We start from the raw sequence: 23,778 nt of genomic DNA on the forward strand, positions 1-23,778 counted from the left end.
TACTTTAACCACTTAAGGGCCTGGCCTATTTGGGGCATAAGGACGCAACGATTTTTGGCAGATTTTCATAACCATTTTTCAAAAGCTATAACTTTTTTATTTTTCCATCGACGCGGCCGTATAAGGGCTTGTTTTTTTTGTAGCAAACTGTAGTTTTTATTGGTTATTTTTGGGTACATAGACTATATTGTAAAACTTTTATTAATTTTTCATGACATCAGTTCTGCCATACATTTTTTTTTACAGCGTTAATCACACAACATATATGACACAATACATTTTTTCAGTGGGTTGGTACAATTACAACAATAACAGCATTCAATTTTTTTTTTAGGTTTCTCAACTTTTCCGCAATAAAACCCCTTTTTTTTAGAAATTATTATTTTTTGCTATATAACTGCATTTAAAGTCCTCTAACTTTTTTTTATTTTTGCATAGATGCAGCTCTACGAGGGCTTCGTTTTTGCTAGACGAGCTGTAGTTTTTATTGGTACCTTAGTATTTTTAGGTACATACAGTTTTTTGATCACTTTTATTGCGTTTTTCGTTGGAAAAAATAAGCATTTTGCCTTCGTTTTTTAGGGGGGGTTTTAACGCTTTTTGCCGTGCAGGATAAAAAGCGTGTTCAATTTATTGTATGCGCCATTACAGATATGGCGATACCATATATGTGGGATTTTAATTTTAAAAAATTATGCTAATATGTGAAAAAGCACATTTTTCTTTTTATTACATTATTTTTATCTTCTTTTTATTCTTTTTGTTTCCCTGTGGGAAACTTGTACAATAGCACCTATGACCACTATAATAATGCATTGCAGGACATCTGTCCTGCAATGCCTTATTGCTTGCTATAGCGATCACAGGCACTGGCAATACATGACACCTGTATCTGGTGTCCTGTTGCCATGGCAATGCGTCAAGCTCTCTACGATTTCATTGCGAGATTCCGATGATGTCACAGAGGGAGTGTGCTCCCTCTGTGAATCCTTTACATGCCGTAATCTACATAGATCCTGTCAGGGAAGGGTTTAACAGCGGGGGTCGCTGTTGCAGTGGGAGGTCGACTATCGGTGACAGCTGGCTCCAGCTGCCAGATAGCGCGGGATCTCTTATGATCTGGCGCTATCCACAGGGCGTAAATGTACGTTCTGTTGCATTAAGTAACCCTCTGCCAGGACATACATTTATGTCCTGTGGTGGGAAGGGGTTAAAGGGGTTGTCCAGTTGTAAACTATTGATGGCCTATCAGGATTGGTTATCAATAGCAGGTCAGCAGAGGTCCACCATTGAGACCCCTACTAATCAGCTGTTTGTCGGGCTGCTGCACTCTGGAACTGAGCTGATTTCTGTCAGAGGTAGACAGTTCTGTTCCCACTGTAGTGACCTGACTTGATATTGCAGTCTATGCTCCAATTCATTTAATTGGAAACTTGGACTGCGATACCAAGCTGGGCCACTGCAGTCTTCTTCTGGCAGAAATCATCTCCATGCCTGAATGCAGCAGCCCAGGAAACAGTTTTTCCAAAATGCTGGATCCCCACCAAACTATTATTGATTGGACAAACCTTTTAAACACCTTTTGCTTTTCAGAGAGTTTTTTAGGTCAAAAAAATGTACTTTAAAACCAAACATTAAAACATTTACAATTTTTTGTGGCATTTTTAAGTTCCATGGCGGTTTTTCTTAAGCACTGCGTGGTCAGGTTATGGCCTTATTTCTGGCAGTTTTCCTGATGGCTTCTCTTTAGGACTTTAAAGGTGCAAGAAAGAAAAAGCATGATATAAATGTTATAAAATAAAGAAAATTGCACCAAAACTCCTGTGAAAAATGTAATTAAAAATTGCTTCAAATTCATAGCATGTTACAAGCATCTAAAATGCTGTAAAGAAAACAACTGTGTGAAGGAGCTTTTTTAAAAGAAACCCAAAATTCACTGCTTGAGAGAGAGATACAATTTGTTTTAGGACATCTTATCAGCAAGTACTCCTGATACCTAATGGGGTGTATACATATGAGGACTCTTTCATATGATGGTTGTGAATTGATTTTTCTTTAGTGCCTAACAGCTTTATACACCTCTTTTAAGCACTCAGAGCTGTCCGTTTTCTACTTAAAATCTGAAAAATGTGATCTAGTTGTTTGTTATAAGCAATGGTTCTACTCCACATGAGCCCCATTGTCTATTGGGTATAACACTAGTTTAAAAGCCTCAAAAACTTGGAATCATAATTCAGAGTGCACAGTACCTGATCCAAACTCTTGTGATCTGCACTGCACTGGGTGAGAAATGATACTCTTGGTTGACTTCTGGATACAAATAGCCCATATTTCTGGAAAGCCTGCGAGTCAAGGCAGTTCCTATAAACACATTCAAAATGTAAGTAAGTCCATTAAATAAAATTTGCACAAATAAACATATCACTGTTACCTTTCTTTAGCAAACAATATAGTTGAAACAAGCTTTACTTCATTTTAAGGCCCTTTTACATGCAACGAATATCGCTTAAAATTCATCCAAAAGGACGCAAATGAGCGATAATTGTTACATGTAAACGCGGGCATTGTGCACTTTTTGTTTAAACTATGGATTTTGGTTCACTTACAATCCATCATTCAGCCGCTGAAAGACTGAGAAAATACATTCCATTTGAATGTATTTCACTCAACTTTTAATAGGCTGCATGATGTTCTCCCTGTGGCATGGTTACAATACCTGCAAGGAGAACAATGGAATGTGCTGGCAGCTATTTGAACAGTTGGGCTTGTGCTTAAACAATTGGCTCTGCAAACAACCCTTCTGAGATTCTTTTACATACAAATGAAGATGATAAAATGCTAATGGCCCTCCCTAAGCAATCTTTGAAGGTGCATGTGGTGGTCCTGCCCAATAAGCCAAATAAGGATCACACAATATGCGGCAATTTTCACCCCATATTATTAATAAATTGTGATATCAAACTGTATTCAAAGCTGTTAGCTAATCTTCTCAGCCAGGTAATTCCTGGGGTCATCCATAGAGACCAGGTAAAGTGGTGATTTGTGAAAGGCAGGGAGGTGAGAGACAATACTCTATGTGCTATTTTGCTTATCTTAAATGCTCAGAGGAATAAAATACCCCTTTGCCTCTTGTTTGTAGATGCCGAAAAGTCCTTTGACAGATTTCACTGGCAGTTTGTCATAGTCTCCATGTGACAGATTGGCCTTGGCCCTAGTTCATGGATCATGTGAGGGTTTTATATACTTTGTTACTGGACAGAATTATGTTTAGCTGGATGTAATTGGACTCCTTTACTATAAATAATGTATCATGTCAGGGGTGTCCCTTTTCCCCCATGCGGTATATTCTGACAATGGAGCGCATGCCGGTTGCATTATGACAGAACCCTGATATTTAGGCAGTGTGAATTGGGCAGGATCACCACAAGCTACCACCCTATGCAGATGATCGATGTATTGCTTTATATTTCCTCTTTTCATATATCTATTTCCTCAGTGTTTCGTGATTCCGCTGTCTTGGCAACTTTAAGGCCAATCTATGTAAGACTAAGGCACTGAATATATCGCTAGCAGAGACAGAAGTTCATACTTTCAAGCTGAACTTCTCATTCAAATGGCAAGAGCAAAGCCTTATGTATTGAGGGGTTAGCACAGTTGCACTTACTTTTCCTGCTCAACTACCTGCCACTGCAGACAAGACTTTTGATGATTTACAAGGGTATAAATGTAGAGCCTTCTCTTGGTTCGTTCACATGAACATCATTAAAATGGATATTTTATCCTGATTCCCCTATACATTTCAGACTATTCCAATTTGAGTGACTGGTACCTATTTAAAGCCCTACAGAGATGGGTAAACATATTAACTTGGCATTCCTCTGGACATATGTTGGGTAAAAAGATTTTGACTAAGCTTAAATGCCTGACTTCAAATTATCCTATGAAGCTGCTGTGGGGACAGGCTTGTTGGACTGGGAGCATAGTAGTGCTGACAAATTGTGGCTACAGGTGGAAAACAATTTTGCCCCCTGGATTCTACTCAGAGATAGGCCTCTAAGCAAAACATGGCTGATCTTGGTCTCCCACCCATTAGCTGTCTGGGATTCCTGGATGGGTAAATACAATCCTTGTTCCAGACTGGGCTTTATGACTCTTGTTTGAAAACCCAGCCTTTGGTTCAGGTCTAAAATCTAATACTTTCCTAGTTTGGAATACAATTGATTGCCCGTGACAAAACCATATATTGGTATTGATGGAAAAATGCCTTCCTTTGATGCCTTGAGGAGTCAGGGAATGCAGCTCACCCTTCTTGGTTAGAATATCAGCAGCTACATTCGTTTATTACAGCACTGTTTCCATGCATAGTTGAATATGCCACTGCTATCAGAGTTTGATTATGTGTTTCTTCTCTTGGAAGGGAAGGCAAGGAGACTTTTATAAATGCTATATTACTACAGAAAAGTAACTTTGGCAGAGCATCAGTTCTTGCCAAATGGGAAAATGATCTTGAGGTCAATTTTGAAGAGGGAGATATACTAAAGGCTTGTTTCTTTTGCCATTGCATCTCTTTGTCCTTAAAGATGAGATATAAGAACTGCAGGATTTTGTCTACATGGTACCATTGCCCTGTCAATATACATCGTCTGTTCCCAAGTGTATCTGAGGTTTGCTGGTGGTGCAAGTCAGACACAAGTTACACCATGTTACATATATGGTAGGGTTGCCCAATCATTAAAGTGTTCCTGGAGCAAATTCTGAAGGTCTATGGAATTCCAGCATTTTCTGGCACTGGAGTACCAAACACACTTCAAATTACAATGTTCTCTGTCCTGCCCGGAGGATGAGGATGGAAAAGCTTCTAGTGGAAAGGCAAGGACGTCTGGATATATTTATATAACTTTAGTATGCTTGGAAAGACTTTGAGGAAATGCCGGAGTTCCATAATCTGATGGGGTAGAGCTTTTGTGTCCTATAAGACATAATAGCATGCATGGACCCTCTGTAACTCTTCCCTTCCCTCCTCCCTTTTTCCTCCTCTTTCTCTGCTCTCTTTTCCTCTTTCTATCTTTGTACTATGGAGAAATTATAGCTTCAGAGAGTTGTATGGAATATTGTTACATATACAGGATGTGTTAGAAATGTTTGCTTTATGAATAGAGTTGACTATGTAAACCGACTCTATGTACTAGAATGAGTACATCATGGCATGTCTCCTATATTTCATTTTGCTCCTTTATTTGCCAGTGTACTTTGTTGAGAAACGTTATTGGATAAAACGTTAATAATAGAGATGAGCGAACGTACTCGGTAAGGGCGATTTCGCAATCGAGCACCGTGATTTTCGAGTACTTCACTACTTGGGTGAAAAGTACTCGGGGGCGCTGTGGGTGAGTGGGGGGGAGAGGGAGAGAGAGAGGGCTCCACCCTGTTCCCCGCTGCTACCCCCCACTCCCCTCTGCAACCCCCCGCCCCACAGCGCCCCCGAGTACTTTTCACCTGAGTAGTGAAGTACTCGAAAATCGCGGTGCTCGATTGCGAAATCACCCTTACCGAGTACGTTCGCTCATCTCTAGTTAATAACATTAATGTAAAATGTAATTAAATATTCCAATTGTTTCCTCTTGTTTTAGAGCTTATCTCATACACAACAAAATATAACAGCATGGATATTGCTGCTATGAATTACTTGTCAGAGTTGCTTGTTTTTAGCTCACCTTAAAACCAAGCAACTATTGGCCAATATAAACAGGCAGTCACCCATGCATGAAGACTGCCTTTTACTCTGAATGGAGCCAGGCGTCCGGAAGAGATCTCTGGCACGCTGCACCTCCATTCAGTGTAAAAACACAGTAGTTATAATCATTGAGACAACTGTCATGTGCTTGAACGCCCAACAGTCTACCTGTGTAAAAGTGCACGAACGGAGGAATTCAGAGTCAGAATCACTTTTCCAAGTTCAATATAAAATTACCAGAAGGTTCGCTAAGCATAGTTATTTCATTATAACTGCACTGATTTGTGCAATTTTCACAGTATTTGCATCCTACAACGGTTTTGGTAAATCTACCTCATTTTGTATTGAACAAGATGACAATGCATAAAAATGGTTCTACAAGTATTCTATGCCAATATAACAAGAACAAAAGAGTTGTAAAGCTCGGACTCCATCAAACCAAGCTAGAGTCAAAATGGAGATAACTTAAAGAAGTGGGAAATCTTCCCTCAAATAGCAGCCTGCCAAAATGACTTCCAGGTAGAGGTGAGCGAGAATACTCGTTAAGAGCAGATACTTGAGTGAGTATCGTCCTTTTCGAGTACCTGCCTGCTCATCAGAAAAGATTCGGGTGCCGGCGGGGGTGAGCGGTGGGTTGCAGGAGGGAGCGGGGGGCACCCCCGCTGGCACCCGAGTCTTTTCTGACGAGCAGGCAGGTACTCAAAAAGGATGATATTTGCTCGAGTATCTGCCCTTAATGAGTATGCTCGCTCATCTCTACTCCCAAGCACAGGCACAAATACATCTTTCTCTAGTTATATACAGTTGCAAGAAAACGTAAGTGAACCCTTTGGAATTACCTGGATTTCTGTATTGATTACTAATAAAATATGGTCTGATTATAATTGTGACGTAGATAACAGACAAACACAATTTCACGACACACAAACAGCTGTACCATTTAGGTCTTTTATGACTAATATTACATTTTTATAAAGATCAGAAACCATTTGGTATAACAAATAAGGGACATCTGGCAGGAGACAAATACATTCTCAGAGCACACTATGTACACAGACACATTTGAAATGTATCTAACTCGAATAGCCAATTTACCTCTTACAGGTCTCAATAAAATTATACTTGCAGCTCATCTACATTCTGCGTCTTATTGGTGAAATCCCATTAAGGTTGAAAGGTACTAAGATCAATAGCTATATATTCATTTAGACAGGTTTGAAGTGGCCAATCATTCTTTTATGTTAAAACAATCATATGCAAACATGGCAGTCAATGTGAAACTTAAAGAGATGCATCATGGCCTAAGGTGTGCAGAAATTTCCATAATATACAAATACATTCTATAGGGACAAAGCGTTCCACTTCAATACACTTACTGCTGGCGATAAATCTTTGGTGCATTTTAAGAAGTAAAATGTTAATTGCTTGGACTAACTGTATAATAGGTTTATGTAATGTCATGCTATGTGCCTAAGAGGGCTCCATAGTGTCACTACAGGGGACATTTACAAAAAACGTCATTTTGCCAGCAGTTTTACATGATCAAAATTGAAGACATTTTTATTAAGCGTGCTACAGTCAAATATAATGGTGCACATACTAAATACATTTTGGTGCACATAGTATATACTGGTCTCAATCTACCTTATACCATATAGAACACTGTAGTAAAGAACAACAGTTAAATGCAAAGCTATGGAATTAATGATGGTTTTTTAATTTTTTTTTTTTTTTTAGCGGTTTTGGGGCATTATTATCTTTCAGTGGCCCTATATTGGGGTACATATAATTTGGTGCAAAAAATGGCTGAATTCAAATCAAAATTGACAATGAGCCATAGAATGCGTACGAGACTTCATCTTCCTTGGTTCGAAAATTGACCAGGATGGAGAATCTATGCCAGAGATAAAATGTAGGATAGTATTGGGGCGAAGCGCGAGACTAAACATGGACAAAGTCTGGAAAAGTAGGGATATCAGCATTGCAACTAAACGCAGGATAGTACAAACCACTGTTTTTCCCATAGCCATGTATGGATGTAAAAGCTGGATCGTGAGGGAAGCTGATAGAAGGAGGATTGATGTGTTTGAGCTGTGGTGCTGGCGAATGCTGCTGCGTATACCGTGGATGGTGAGAGTAACAAACAGAGAAGTCCTGAATCATATAAGACCTGATATATCACTGGAGGGGAAGATGACCGGACTCAGACTCACGTATTTTGGCCATGTAATGCAAGCAGAGTCGCTAGAAAAATCTATAATGCTTGGACAGATCAGTGGCAAAAGAAGATCCGGTCGCCAAAGGACACGATGGCTGATACTGTCAGAGCTGATACTGGCATGGATATCACACAACTGAAAGAAGCAGTGCAAAACCGAAAAACATGGAGGGAGCCTTTAGGGTCGCCAAGGGTTGGGAACGACTAAATGGCTAATGACAACAATAACTTAGTGCATTATTAACTATCTTGGAGCAAACGAGAAACAGCAATTCCACCATTTCTTGTGGAATTTCAGTTTTGCTCTAACTACAGTGCACAGTGTAATTACTTTTACCAATAAAAACACATAAAAAATAGTTTGTTTTTGAGTCGCCACAATTTAAAAGCTCATAATCTTTTTATTTTTCTTTGATGAAGCAATGTTTTTTCGCAGGGTCAGATGTAGTTATCTTTTCTTTTTACCATATAGGGGTACATACAACATTTTGATCATTATGTATATATTTTTTTAATGTAATAATTAGAGTTGAGCGAACATACTCTGCCGAGCTTGATGCTCATTCGAGTATTAGCGTACTCGATGGTGCTCGTTACTCGAGCGAGCATCAAATCGTGTTTGACCCCGCCCCAGTTTTTGGCTCCTCCCCACTGTGACACGCCTGTTTTGGCCCCTCCCCGCCGCAGTGCACGTTATTGGCAAATTGTTTGTCTGGCAGGCGGGGTGGGGGGAGAGAGAGAGAGAGAGAGAGAGAACACTCACGAACCAGGAAGAAAAAAAAAAAGCTCGGGACCCGGCGTCCCACATACAAAAATGCTCGAGTCTCCCATTGTAGCCAAAGGGGTTCGTTACTCAAGTAGAGCTCTCAAATTTTACGAAAAGCTTGACTCGAATAACATGGACCCGAGCATTTGGGTGCTCGCTCATCTCTAGTAATAATGCATTTTAATGGAAAAGGGGGTTTTCTATTCTTTCTTTCTTTAATACGTGAACAGTTTAGTTTTGTATTAACTTATATAATACACTGCAATACTTCTGTATTTCAGTATATTACACCTGTTGGCCTAACACTGATAGGCCTCCTATTAAACCCTGCCTCTAATGACACCTGATAGGTGTTCATCAGACCCCTGGACCCTACAACAAGCCATTAGCACCTTGTGATTATGTTGTGAAAGTACCGATGGGACTAACACTAGTGCTGTCAAACACCTTCAATGCCATATTTGCTGTGCACCGGGATCAGCGCTGTTAGTAGTGCTGATTAATGAATACCGTCAGGGGAGCCGCAGCCCCTGCCGGTATTCATTAACGGGGGAGCAGCCGCGTGTCAGCGACTATGGCTACGCGTGTCAGTGCTGACATGCGTGTCATAGATTCGCCATCACGGATCTAAAGGAATCAACCCCTACTCTGCAGCTGCTATAAATGTATAGAAATTTGCTTTCAGGCCTACGTTCCTGTGATATAAGTGCAAGCCATAGAGTGGGAACAAGGTGTTGAAAATTGATTTTCGAAACCAGGCAGTCACCTATAAAATGACACAAATAGGCCAGTCGGTCTTAACTGGGTGAAGCTGAGTAATCTCTTTCCCAACTCTGACCAAAGTAATCTTAATATGTAGATTTACGCCTGCTGCTGTTCACCCATATTCTTCAACACAATTTGTTCCCTGATGTAACTTCATGTTATGTACATAGAGTCCTGTGTGCTTCACCCTGACAGTATGCTGTACAGGTTATCCTGTGTTTTTGTTAATTTTCAATAAAAAGAGATTGTATAAAAAAATGACACATTTTATCAAATTCTAATCATTTTTAAATACGGCTCTGATTAGAAAAATGTATAACTGTAGTTTTATAACTGTACATCATTTCATCTAAAAATGTTGAGATCCATGAAAACTTATTTGAGCTCACTATCCTCCACCAAGCTGTCAGATATTATAGTCTACCTATATATTGCTGTAAAGTAGTGATGGCAAGTATTGTAATTTTGATACAGTGTGATTTGCTTGACTACAAGTTACTGTTATGAACATTCTCTATGAGAAGTAAAATAAGTAATAAAACCTTCTACTCTTTTGTTTCATGATTTCCAGTGTCATGATTTTAAAAGCGATGTGTCATCAAAAATGACTGTATTATAAATCAGGTTTTTATGTAGAGATGAGCGAACGTACTCGTCCGAGCTTGATACTCGTTCGAGTATTAGCGTGTTCGAGATGCTCGTTACTAGAGGCGAGCACCACGCGATGTTTGAGTTACTTTCACTTTCATCTCTGAGACGTTAGCGCGCTTTTCTGGCCAATAGAAAGACAGGGAAGGCATTACAACTTCCCCCTGCGACGTTCAAGCCCTATACCACCCCCCTGCAGAGAGTGGCTGGGGAGATCAGGTGACACCCGAGTATTAAAATCTGCCCCGCCCGCGGCTCACCACAGATGCATTCTGACAGAGATCAGGGAAAGTGCTGCTGATGCCGGAGCTGCTATAGGGAGAGTGTTAGGATTGATTTTAGGCTTCAAGAACCCCAACGGTCCTTCTTAGGGCCACATCTGACCATGTGCAGTACTGTTGAGGCTGCTTTTTGCAGTGTTGCACATTTTTTTTTTTTTTTTTTGCATATCGGCCGTGCAGAGCATTGCGTCCAGAGCATTGCGTCCTGCAGTAATTTTACATAGTCCAGGGGCCAGTAGTGGTGGTGAGGCAGGGACAGTGAAAGACATATACAGTCTATATAGGCAGTGGCTTCTCCAAAAAAATTTGGGAAAAAAAATCTATTTGGGCTGCCTGTGACCGTCCTGACTGTACTGCGTCTCTGCTGGGGGTAGTTGTCCTAATTCATACGCAGCCAGCTAAGTGTTACAGCAGGCTTGCGCAAAATTCTTTCCTGGCTCTGCGTTGCCTCTTACATCACCGCTGTCATCCTGTCCAGAGTGAAACAGTCTGCAGTAATTTTACATAGTCCAGGGCCAGTAGTGGTGGTGAGGCAGGGACAGTGAAAGACATATACAGTCTATATAGGCAGTGGGCTTTTCCAAAAAAATTTGGGAAAAAAAATCTATTTGGGCTGCCTGTGACCGTCCTCAGTGTACTACGTCTCTGCTGGGGGTAGTTGTCCTAATCCATATGCAGTCAGCTAAGTGTTACAGCAGGCTTGCGCAAAATTCTTTCCTGGCTCTGCTGTGCGTTCCGTAAGCGAAGTCAGCCTTCAACCACAGGCCAATAAGCGGCACATTTAATTACAGCGTTCTGTTTCTGCACTACTGGTAATACAGCATGCTGAGGGGTAGGGGTAGGCCTAGAGGACGTGGACGCGGGCGAGGACGCGGAGGCCCAAGTCAGGGTGTGGGCACAGGCCGAGCTCCTGATCCAGGTGTATCGCAGCCGACTGCTGCGGGATTAGGAGAGAGGCACGTTTCTGGCGTCCCCACATTCATCTCACAATTAATGGGTCCACGCGGTAGACCTTTATTAGAAAATGAGCAGTGTGAGCAGGTCCTGTCGTGGATGGCAGAAAGTGCATCCAGCAATCTATTGACCACCCAGAGTTCTGTGCCGTCCACTGCTGCAACTCTGAATCCTCTGGCTGCTGCTCCTCCTTCCTCCCAGCCTCCTCACTCCATTACAATGACACATTCTGAGAAGCAGGCAGACTCCCAAGAACTGTTCTCGGGCCCCTGCCCAGAATGGGCAGCAATGGTTCCGAATCCTCTCCCACTGGAGGAGGTTGTCGTGACCGATGCCCAACCTTTGGAAAGTTCCCGGGGTCCGGGGGATGAGGCTGGGGACTTCCGGCAACTGTCTCAAGAGCTTTCAGTGGGTGAGGAGGACGATGACGATGAGACACAGTTGTCTATCACTCAGGTAGTAGTAATTGGAGTAAGTCCGAGGGAGGAGCGCACAGAGGATTCAGAGGAAGAGCAGCAGGACGATGAGGTGACTGACCCCACCTGGTTTGCTATGCCTACTGAGGACAGGTCTTCAGAGGGGGAGGCAAGTGCAGCAGCAGGGCAGGTTGGAAGAGGCAGTGCGGTGTCCAGGGGTAGAGGCAGGGCCAGACCGAATATAATCCACCAACTGTTTGCCAAAGCGCCCCCACGTGCCATGCCACCCTGCAGAGGCCGAGGTGCTCAAAGGTCTGGCAGTTTTTCACTGAGAGTGCAGACGACCGACGAACAGTGGTGTGCAACCTTTGTCGCGCCAAGATCAGCCGGGGAGCCACCACCACCAGCCTCACCACCACCAGCATGCGCAGACATATGATGGCCAAGCACCCCACAAGGTGGGACGAAGGCCGTTCACCGCCTCCGGTTTGCACTGCTGCCTCTCCCCCTGTGCCCCAACCTGCCACTGAGATCCAACCCCCCTCTCAGGACACAGGCACTACCGTCTCCTGGCCTGCACCCACACCCTCACCTCCGCTGTCCTTAGTCCCATCCACCAATGTCTGTCAGCGCACCGTCCAGCCGTCGCTAGCGCAAGAGTTGGAGCGCAAGATGCAGATTTCCGCAAGTCCCACACGGACGCTGCCACCCTGCGGACCCTGCAACATCGGTTTCATTTGCCAGTGCACCGACTGCTGTGCGACGTGCCCACACGGTGGAACTCTACGCTCCACATGTTGGCCAGGCTTTATGAGCAGCGTAGAGCTATAGTGGAATACCAACTCCAACAACTTTACAGAAGAGTGGGCCTGGTTGGCAGACATCTGCCAGGTCCTTGGAAACTTTGAGGAGTCTACCCAGATGGTGAGCGGCGATGCTGCAATCATTAGCGTCACCATTCCTCTGCTATGCCTCTTGAAAAGTTCCCTGCAAAGCATAAAGGCAGACGCTTTGCGCTCGGAAACAGAGGCGGGGGAAGACAGTATGTCGCTGAATAGTCAGAGCACCCTCCTGTCTATATCTCAGCGTGTTGAGGAGGAGGAGGAGGAGGAGCATGTGGAGGATGAGGAGGAGGGGGAAGAGACAGCTTGGCCCACTGCTGAGGGTACCCATGCTGCTTGCCTGTCATCCTTTCAGCGTGTATGGCCTGAGGAGGAGGAGGAGGAGGAGGAAGATCCTAAAAGTGATCTTCCTAGTGAGGACAGCCATGTGTTGTGTACAGGTACCCTGGCACACATAGCGGACTTAATGTTAGGATGCCTTTCTCGTGACCCTCGCGTTACACGCATTCTGGCCACTACGGATTACTGGGTGTACACACTGCTCGACCCACGGTATAAGGAGAACCTTTCCACTCTCATACCCGAAGAGGAAAGGGGTTTGAGAGTGGTGCTATACCACAGGACCCTGGCGGACACGTTGATGGTAAAATTCCCATCCGACAGCGCTAGTGGCAGAAGGCGCAGTTCCGAGGGCCAGGTAGCAGGGGAGGCGCGGAGATCAGGCAGCATGTACAGCACAGGCAGGGGAACACTCTCTAAGGCCTTTGACAGCTTTCTGGCTCCCCAGCAAGACTGTGTCACCGGTCCCCAGTCAAGGCTGAGTCGGCGGGAGCACTGTAAAAGGATGGTGAGGGAGTACGTAGCCGATCGCACGACCGTCCTCCGTGACGCCTCTGCCCCCTACAACTACTGGGTGTCGAAGCTGGACACGTGGCTTGAACTTGCGCTGTATGCCCTGGAGGTGCTTGCTTGTCCTGCGGCTAGCGTCTTGTCAGAGAGGGTGTTTAGTGCGGCTGGGGGAATCATCACAGATAAGCGTACCCGCCTGTCAACCGACAGTGCCGACAGGCTTACACTCATCAAGATGAACAAAGCCTGGATTTCCCCAGACTTCTCTTCTCCACCAGCGGACAGCAGCGATACCTAAACAATACGTAGGCTGCACCCGCGGATGGAAGCATTGTTCTCTATCACCATCAAAAACATGGACCTTTTAGCTTCATCAATCTGTGTATAATATTCATCCTCCTCCTCCTGCTCCTGTAATCACACCGAACGGGCAATTTTTCTTAGGCCCACAAGGCTCAGTCATATAATTTTTGTGAACAATTTTTATACGTTTCAATGCTCATTAAAGCGTTGAAACTTGCACCTGAACCAATTTTTATTTTAACTGGGCTGCCTCCAGGCCTAGTTACAAATTAAGCCACATTAACCAAAGCAATTAATGGGTTTCACCTGCCCTCTTGGTTGGGCATAGGCAACTTTTCTGACGTACATTAGTACTGTTGGTACACCAATTTTTTGGGGCCCTCGCCTACAGTGTAATCCAATTAATTTTTTGCCCACCTGCATTAAAGCTGACGTTACATCAGCTGTGCTGGGCACTGCAATGGGATATATTTATGTACTGCCGCTGGCTTCCTGGCACCCACCCATGCTGTCGGTCCACACGGAGTTGTAACTGCATGTGTCCACTTCTAAAGAACCCCAGTCTGACTGGGGCATGCAGTGTGGGCCGAAGCCCACCTGCATTAAACATGACATTACCTCAGCTGTGCTGGGCACTGCAATGGGATATATTTATGTACCGTCGGTGGGTTCCAGGGAGCCACCCATGCTGTCGGTCCACACGGAGTTGTAACTGCATGTGTCCACTTCTAAAGAACCCCAGTCTGACTGGGGCATGCAGTGTGGGCCGAAGCCCACCTGCATTAAACATGACATTACCTCAGCTGTGATGGGCAGTGCAATGGGATATATTTATGTACCGCCGGTGGGTTCCAGGGAGCCACCCATGCTGTCGGTCCACACGGAGTTGTAACTGCATGTGTCCACTTCTAAAGAACCCCAGTCTGACTGGGGCATGCAGTGTGGGCCGAAGCCCACCTGCATTAAACTTGACATGACCTCAGCTGTGCTGGGCAATACAATGGGATTTATTTATGTACCGCCGGTGGCTTCCTGGGACCCTCCCATGCTGTCGGTCCACACGGACTTCACAATAGGGAGTTGTACCTGCCTGTGTCTACTTATAAAGAACCCCAGTCTGACTGGGGCATGCAGTGTGGGCCAAAGCCCACCTGCATTTAATCTGACGTTAGCTCTGCTGTCCAGGGCACTGCAATGGGATTTATTTATGTACAGCCGGTGGGTTCCAGGGAGCCACCCATGCTGTCGGTCCACACGGAGTTGTAACTGCATGTGTCCACTTCTAAAGAACCCCAGTCTGACTGGGGCATGCAGTGTGGGCCGAAGCCCACCTGCATTAAACATGACATTACCTCAGCTGTGATGGGCAATGCAATGGGATATATTTATGTACCGCCGGTGGCTTCCTGGCACCCACCCATGCTGTCGGTCCACAGGGACTTCACAATAGGGAGTTGTATCTGCCTGTGTCTATGAATTAAAAACCCCGGTCAGGTTGGGGCATGCAGTGTGGGCCGAAGCCCACCTGCATTTAATCTGACGTTAGCTCTGCTGTCCAGGGCACTGCAATGGGATACATTTATGTACAGCCGGTGGGTTCCAGGGAGCCACCCATGCTGTGGGTGCACACGGAATTCCCATTGCGGAGTTGTACCTGCCTGTGACTATTTATAAAAAAACGCGGTCTGACTGGGGCATGCAGACACCTTGACAGAATGAATAGTGTGTGGCACATAGGTTCCCCATTGCTATGCCCACGTGTGCAGCTCCTGATGGCGGTGGCACAGGATTTTATTTCTCATTGCTTCTGTACAGCATTGTGGGCTATCGCCCCGCCCATTTTAAAGAGCGTCGCTGCCTAGCCGTGCCAACCCTCTGCAGTGTGTGCCTGCGGTTCCTCCTCATGGCAGACGCACTTATAAATAGACATGAGGGTGGTGTGGCATGAGGGCAGCTGAAGGCTGCGCAGGGACACTTTGGTGTGCGCTGTAGACACTGGGTCGTGCGAAGGGGGGGGGGGTTGGGCAGCATGTAACCCAGGAGAAGTGGCAGCGGAGTGTCATGCAGGCAGTGATTGTGCTTTGTTGGAGGTAGTGTGGTGCTTAGCTAAGGTATGCATTGCTAATGAGGGCTTTTCAGAAGTAAAAAATGGGACCTGGGAACTTGAGATGCAGCCCAACATGTAGCCCCTCGCCTGCCCTATCTGTTGCTGTGTCGTTCCCATCACTTTCTTGAATTGCCCAGATTTTCACAAATGGAAACCTTAGCGAGCATCGGCGATATACAAAAATGCTCGGGTCCCCCATTGACTTCAATGGGGTTCGTTATTCGAAACGAACCCTCAAGCATCGCGAAAATTTCGTCCCGAGTAACGAGCACCCGAGCATTTTGGTGCTCGCTCATCTCTATTTTTATGTTAAATATTTTTAAGAATTGTTGATGAGCTTCTTTTTCATTTTCAATATTACAAGCTACATTTAAAAAAAAATCCTAATATATTGCAGGAAACTCCGGAAAACTCAGACAGAACTGTAGGACAGAAAGACGGACTACATACTCGCGGACAGGCATAAACCAAAGACTGCCAAGCACACTAAACACTCACTTGCATGCCTGCACACCTAGCTAGATGGAATAACTATAGCACGTACAAGGTATTCATTCGTATTTTGGCCAAGATACTTAAGCCTGCAAGCCCACTTCACGGGTCCTCGTTGTCTGCGGGTCCTTACTCTAACAAGACAACTAACCCCAGGGAACCTGCCTACATGCAGCGTGATCGTGCCAACGGGGATGACCCCACGCTGGAACCTAGGAGCCTGCCTGCATTCTAGATGATGAAGCATCCACAGCAAGACACAGTTCACACTACACGAAAGGCAAACTGCACAGACATGCAAGAACATGCCACTGATCACATCAAAACACACACCTCACTTCTGGCCACATGCACATACACGCAGGAACATGACACTGTTCACACTGCACAAACAGAAAGAAGACCAGCAGCCACAGCAAAGGAAATAGTATATATGAGCAGCAGACCTGGGGGATTGGCTGGCTGGAGAAATCCACACCCAGCCAGCCCAATCAACCACACCTGTGGAGCTGAGCTGCTGGTAAACCCTGTAGAACAACAGATCCCAGCAGAATGCTCTAACACTCATTATCATTACAAGCAGGAATACAATGAAAAATGACACCTGTATATGGATAGCGCATGATCTAGCATTCACAAAAAGTGATTGTAACAGCTCACCTCCATCCCCTTACACCAAAATCACCACTGGACAGGTCACAAAACATGCCTAGAACAGTTTCCTATAGAAGTCAATGGGAGAGCTCCTTACCGTTGTGTGAATGAGCTGCTGTAAGGCGGCCTGCAGATGGCCGGGTCGGATCCGGCTGCGAGAATTCTCGCAGTGGGACCCGACCCGAGCGTCTGCAGAGATCAGCGTGGCACTCACCTCCTTCCGCAGCTCCGGCTCCTTGATGTGCCGGCTGCCGGGCAGCCGGCGCATGTGCAGACCGGAGCCGGCGGCCGGGGAGTGGGATTTCTGTGCAAAATAGAGCACGCCGTGATTTGGCCGCGCGAAATCTCTGCCTAGGAGTGCATTTGTTAACGCAATCCTATGGCAGCTTCCAGGGGTGGAAATTCCGTGGGAAATCCAGCCACAGAATTTCTGCCCATCTGCAGGCGGCCTAAAGCATATCTTTTAAACCTGCTGTTAAGCATATACCTGCAGCAACGGTAAGATGACAGCGCATATAGTCATGTACAGACAATAGAATAAAAGAATCTACAATCAAAAAATAAAAAATTAGAGATTAGAAAAAGATTAGAAAAAATGGTTTTAATTAGTAAAAAAAATACATTCCCTTTAAAGAAAAAGTATGTGCAGTGTAAGGAATCGAGGTGGAATTTGATGAGTTAATGTTTTTTTAAAAAAAAATATGGTTGACTATGTTCAAATTGGACCATATTATGTGACTTCTTAAGGCCGCAGCCAGTTTTGGCCTTAAAGGGGTTGTCTCGTGGGAGCAAGTGGGGTTATACACTTCTGTATGGCCATATTAATGCACTTTGTAATATACATCGTGCATTAAATATGAGCCATACAGAAGTTATTCACTTACCTGCTCCGTTGCTAGCGTCCTCGTCTCCATGGTGCCGTGTAACGCTGTCTTCTCCTTCCATTTAGACGCGCTTGCGCTGTGCGGTCTTCTGCTGTGTTCAATGGAGCCGTTCCGGCGTGCTCGCGCCACCGATGTCTTCTGCGCATGCGCAGACCAGCTCTCCGGCGCGAGCACGCCGGAGCGGCCCCATTGAACAGCAGAAAACCGCACAGCGCAAGCGCGTCTAAATGGAAGGAGAAGATAGCGTTAGACGGCACCATGGAGACGAGGACGCCAGCAACGGAGCAGGTAAGTGAATAACTTCTGTATGGCTCATATTTAATGCACGATGTACATTACAAAGTGCATTAATATGGCCATACAGAAGTGTATAACCCTACTTGCTGCCGCGAGACAACCCCTTTAAGGCATTTTACCAGTTTTTGCCTATTTATTAGTTGACATATAAGTTAATGAGGATTATCATATATTATATCTACATTTTTCATTTGTTTTTTCGGTGAAAGCAGAAACACACAATACAATTTTGCCATTATTATTTTTTACACGGTTCATTGTGTACTATACAGTAAATTACAGTTTAACTGTATTGTCTATTTTAAAAAGGTACCGTATACTATATGCATATTTTAGGGTTTATGACATTTAATAAATAGTTTTTTTGCTTTTATGTTTATTTACCTCTAACATTATTAACATGACACTTTTCTTTATATTTAGATACATTATTCCCTGCACATATGTCCCACGCTATTGCCTGCAAGGGAATACAGCCCACCTTACTGAACAATGCCAGGTCTTACTATTAAAAGACAAGAATGGTGGGTATCGTTTGCTAAATCTGTCACATGACTGACTATCTCACTTTTTTTTCTGAAGACAAGGGAAAAATTTGTGTGAAGGCCAGCAAAACAAATTTCTTTGATCTGCCTGGGAAAGAATCAAATCAACCTAGCTACATCGTTGTAGTTAAGAAATCGGTGAGCTGGTCGAGAAGTAAATAGGGCACACGATTTGAATTAATTGTCAACTTCTAGTAGACCCACTGACTGGCAGTTTCTAGGCAGAGTAATAGATGCTATTGCTCGAGGACTATTATGGTATCTTATAGATATAAAGAGATTTATCTGGAGACTGTTTTAAGAAAATCTATTAAACATGATTGAATACCCTTGTTGAAAGAGAAAAATAATAACCAATTTCAGCTGACTTCTTACTGAAATCCTGGATAAATACATGTGTTCTGAGTTTTATAGTCTGCTATGGATATTATTCTACAATATGGTCATCCCAGAAATATAAATGATGGAATCACCAATTTTTCAGTTTATCGAATGCCTCCTTTAATGTGCACCAGCTCACCTTTACCCCTTTTGTTCCAGCAAGATACAGTGCTTGTGTCTGTGAGGTCTGTCATTCCACTTATTCCCCGTCTATCCATCTGCCGTGGCTATCAATGGGATTGAGTTGAATGTAGCAGAACACTTTCATCACCCCTCCTCTAGTAATCTTGTATGACTTATATTAGCTGTCATATTAAAGCAGCTCTGAGCTAACCTCTTGTAATGTGAGAGGAATCTTAGGCTCCCTTCCCATTACAGCACATATCAGAATACCATATATCAACAGGAACATTCTAAAAATGCTATTGGTGAAATAAGACATTCATCATATAGTAAACAGCATCCTTGTATATCTAACCATATACATTGAGTAAGATCTCCATTTCCTACTCTGCACATGTTTTAAGGGCAATGTCTATGGTCAGATGTTGAAATCTGCAAAGACAGGAGCTAAGACACCAAAGTGGCAGAGGGTTCAGTAGTACCAGTATAGGGCAGTACTTAACCCTTTCCAATCCAATTTGTATCCTGATTTTCCTAGGCGGCTTACTCTTTTTCTGCTGTTATACAACGGCGCTATATGCTGGCTAAAGCCAGTACTGCATGAGGTGACACGTTGGATAGGCTCCGACAGCAGAGAGGCCTGCAATGTACAGTAAGAGAACCCGACGGACGTCTTCCAACATCGGAGCTGTACAGCCTTAAATCATAATGTCTTCAGAGGTCAGACGGTGGATTTGAAAGGGTTAAGAATTGAGTTTGGAAAAACATGAATATACTGTAGTTTTGTCACATCCAAATAGAGTAAAGATATAATCTTTGCAACACATAAACCATGCTCTAAAGATTCAGTTTTCTGTATTTACTCTTCATTGTGTTTGAAATAAATCTAGGTTAGTATAGGTTTTATTACCATTTGAGAGTCTTCGTGTGCTTATGTCACCTGCACCTCAAAAGCATCTCCAGAACCCGTCCCTCTCTCACCATAGAAACAATTAAAACTCTTACTGTTGCCCTGATCCATTCTCGGCTTGATTACTGCAATAGGCAACTAATTGATCATCCCCCACTAAACTCTTTCATCTCCAATCCAAACTGAACGCAGCAGCCAGACTCATCTGTTTGTCTACTGTGTACCAGTCACTGTACTGGTTGCCCGTCCAATATAGAATATAATTTAAACCATCACTTTTATCCATAAAGCTCTCCACAGCGCTGCACCTCCCTATATCTCCTCCCTCATCTCTGTATACTACCCTGCCCATGCTCTTCATTCTGCTAATTACTAAGTTCCACTGTAGTCGTAACCTCATATTTCAGTCTCCAAGACTTTTCCTGAGCTGGTCCAGTGCTCTGGAATGCACTACGCCAGGCAATTAGGTTAATCCCCAACACCCCAAATTTTAGGGTGCATCTCTTTAGGGAGGCACATTACAACTCCTAATCTAACTCTTTCCCATCTACTCTTTCTACACCCTCCATCCAAACCTGATCACGGCATACCTCTCATCCCATACATATGAATGCACCTATGTAGATATTGGTTGGAGATCGGCTCACATAGCATTATTTATACTGCCTATTTATATAAGATGTCCAACCATTGAACTAAACAAGCACCTGTCCCTCCTGTGTCAACCCTTTTTCTTATAGATTGTAAGCTCTTTCGGGCAGGGCCCTCACACCTTCTGTGTTCTGTTTTGTCATTGGTTTTATACTGTATATAGTGTCTGCCTTCACCTCTGTATGTATCCTCTGATTTGTAACGCGCTGCAGAATGGGATGGTGCTACATAAATAAAGATTACAATATGCATGAAAATAAGGAATTCATTCACAATTAGATCTTGTCAAAAGGACTGAACAATCTTGGGGAGGCATAATGTTGATTTAATATAGTTAGATTCTATATAGAACAGAATGGGTAAAGAGAGAACCCTGAAGAGAGTGTCAGCACCGCCAGAAATATATGTCTTATCTGCCCTGTGTCAATGACACAATAGCGTATGTTCCCATGCAGCTGCTATTTGGTCTGTGAGACACCCAGCCCAGCATTAACATTTCCCTTTACTATGTATACTAGCACAAAGCCACCATCTCTGCAATGATAGCAAGCAAACTAAGGGCAAAGAATGAAGGAGTAGTGCCACCCCAAGGGATGGCTCTGGGCCCTCATCTCAGGATGGGAGGGTATCATGACATGAGCCAACAGTGAGCCCCATTTTAATTTTTCTTATTTGTCCAAGTTGAATTTATGTATACAGTATTACTGGCATAATATATCCACACGGAGAAGAGCAGTAGAGTATTGTATTTGTATCACATATGCCTTCTTCATACCTTATTTTGTACATTAAAAAAAAGGGAAAAAAACACCTAAAAGGAGCAAATAAGTTTCCTAAACGTGTTATTTTGTATTGCAAAATATAGGAGAGCAAAACTCCAAATGTATTCTGCAATTTATGGATCACGAAAGCTTCAAAACTCTTAGACTAAATTGATATCTGCACTAGGGATTGCATTCTTCTGCTCTGTTATGTGAGCAGGAAAATAGAATCACCTGAATAAATGGATCTGTCTAATAATGGAACCAAACGGTGGCAAACAGATACCACTGACCATAATGGGGTCCGTTCGGTTCCTGTACCTGTCCAGCATTTGTACAGGATCAAAAGGTCCTGCATGCTTTACTTTTTTGGTTATTGCCGGATCTGCACTGGAGGCCCTGAACGGAGCCTCCAACGCAGATGTGAATAGAGCCTTAAGGAGCCGTAAGTAACTGCTGATTTGTTATTAAGTCCATGGGGGACCTGTTAACAGGGGCTTTCCTTAACTCGGACAACTCCTTTAAGGATGTGGTAATTTACTGTTTCGCCTCTGACAGGCATTACATCCTTATTTTTCAATTAAGGGCCTGTTTTTGCAGGATGTGTTATGTTTTCTTCAATTTTTTTAGTTGGATGCAAAAAATACAGTTTTTTGTGCTTTTTTAAAATTTCTTTTATACCGTCTACCAAACAGAATAAAAAAATCTGTTAACTTTATTGTGCGAGTAATAACCTTTATGGGAACACCAAATATATATAGTTCTTCATGCTTAGTCACGCTTAATACAAGCTGTTCTTATGGGAAAAGTATTTTTATTCTTTATTTTATTTGTCTTTTTTAACTACTTTTTTGAACTGAACATTTTTTGTCTCACTATGGGACTTTCAGTGTATACGAATGCATTATGTGTGAAACATTGGTAGGCACTAGAGATGAGCGAGCATACTCGCTAAGGACAATTACTCGATCGAGCATTGTCCTTAGCGAGTATCTCCCCGCTCGGAAGAAAAGGTCGGCTGCCGGCGCGGGTGAGAGTTGAGTTGCGGCAGTGAGCAGGGGGGAGAGGGCTGTCCTCCCTGTCCGCCGCCGGCAAGCCAAATCTTTTCTTCCGAGCGGGCAGGTTCTCGCTAAAGGCAATGCTCGATCGAGTAATTGCCCTTAGTGAGTATACTCGCTCATCTCTAGTAGGCACCTATTAGACAATGCCTACATATAGCAGTCCAGGGCCCTTTCTTAGCCCCTGGCTTCCATATTCAACCGCCAGCCCATGATTGCAATGTGGAAGTCGGTTATTAGAGGATAAACGGAGCCCCCTTCTTTTCCTAACGTCAGTTAGATGCATTGGTTACTATTGATCAAATGAGGGCTTAGACAGACAGAATTGGAGTTATCTCTGATCTTGGCTATTGTCACTGGAAGTTGGCTATCAATTACAGCAGTGGGTAGAACTTTTGTGCCCATGTCATTGCTATGTCATGCATTTACACTGCTGGTCCTTGACTGCGTGCTTCCAGTGCTGTTAATGTAACTGAGGCACCATAGACATTGAATGGAGTGGCATTGCATATCTATGACTACCACTACATTCAAACCTCTCCTAACTGGGGTCTTGCAATGAAGAAAGGTGACTGCATTTGTGTGTGGTCCTGTTTCTATATGGAGAATGCAGAGGGCAGGAATCCACTGGATAGATATTTTGTGGGACGATCCCTTTAATTGCAACAGAAAAAGTCCATAAAACACCTTCTTAGAAAATGTTTTAAAAATACATTTGGCAACATTGTCTATAGGACTTTGCCAAGCATTAAGACTTTGGGAATTCCAGGACTTGTGCCTAATTATAATTCCTCCATGTATATCTTGTGCAGTAGGAATTATCATGATATTAGCAAAGTCTGTTAATAGTCTTCTTGACTGCCAATTTAATTGGCAGCGTTCACATCAGAAAGCCTAAAGCAGTGATAGATATGGAGCGAAGAGCCTTGAACAGATATACTATACAGTAAGAGCAATTACAACTTTACTCCACTAGAGGGCTAAGGCGAAGCATAGTTCTGCAAGCAAGGATAGAGAAAACCTGTCTCTCACACACATATATATATATATATATATATATATATATATATATATATATATATATATATATACACACACATTAGCTGAACTTTTATATGCCAAATGCTGTATATGTTCAC

At 43.6% G+C, this 23,778-nt stretch overlaps 1 protein-coding gene across 1 annotated transcript in view; it reads right to left on the reverse strand.

Annotated features, from left to right (window-relative positions):
• The window catches only part of LOC136610626 (uncharacterized), a 209,558-nt gene that overhangs the window by 20,390 nt on the left and 165,390 nt on the right, over positions 1–23,778 (reverse strand). The window contains exon 8 of the mRNA XM_066589840.1: positions 2,250–2,361. Coding sequence (XP_066445937.1) covers positions 2,250–2,361 — 112 coding nt within the window. The remainder of the gene's footprint in view (positions 1–2,249; positions 2,362–23,778) is intronic.

This window comes from Eleutherodactylus coqui, chromosome 1 (genome assembly GCF_035609145.1).
Source record: "Eleutherodactylus coqui strain aEleCoq1 chromosome 1, aEleCoq1.hap1, whole genome shotgun sequence".
In the NCBI taxonomy this organism is placed as follows: Eukaryota; Metazoa; Chordata; class Amphibia; order Anura; family Eleutherodactylidae; genus Eleutherodactylus; species Eleutherodactylus coqui.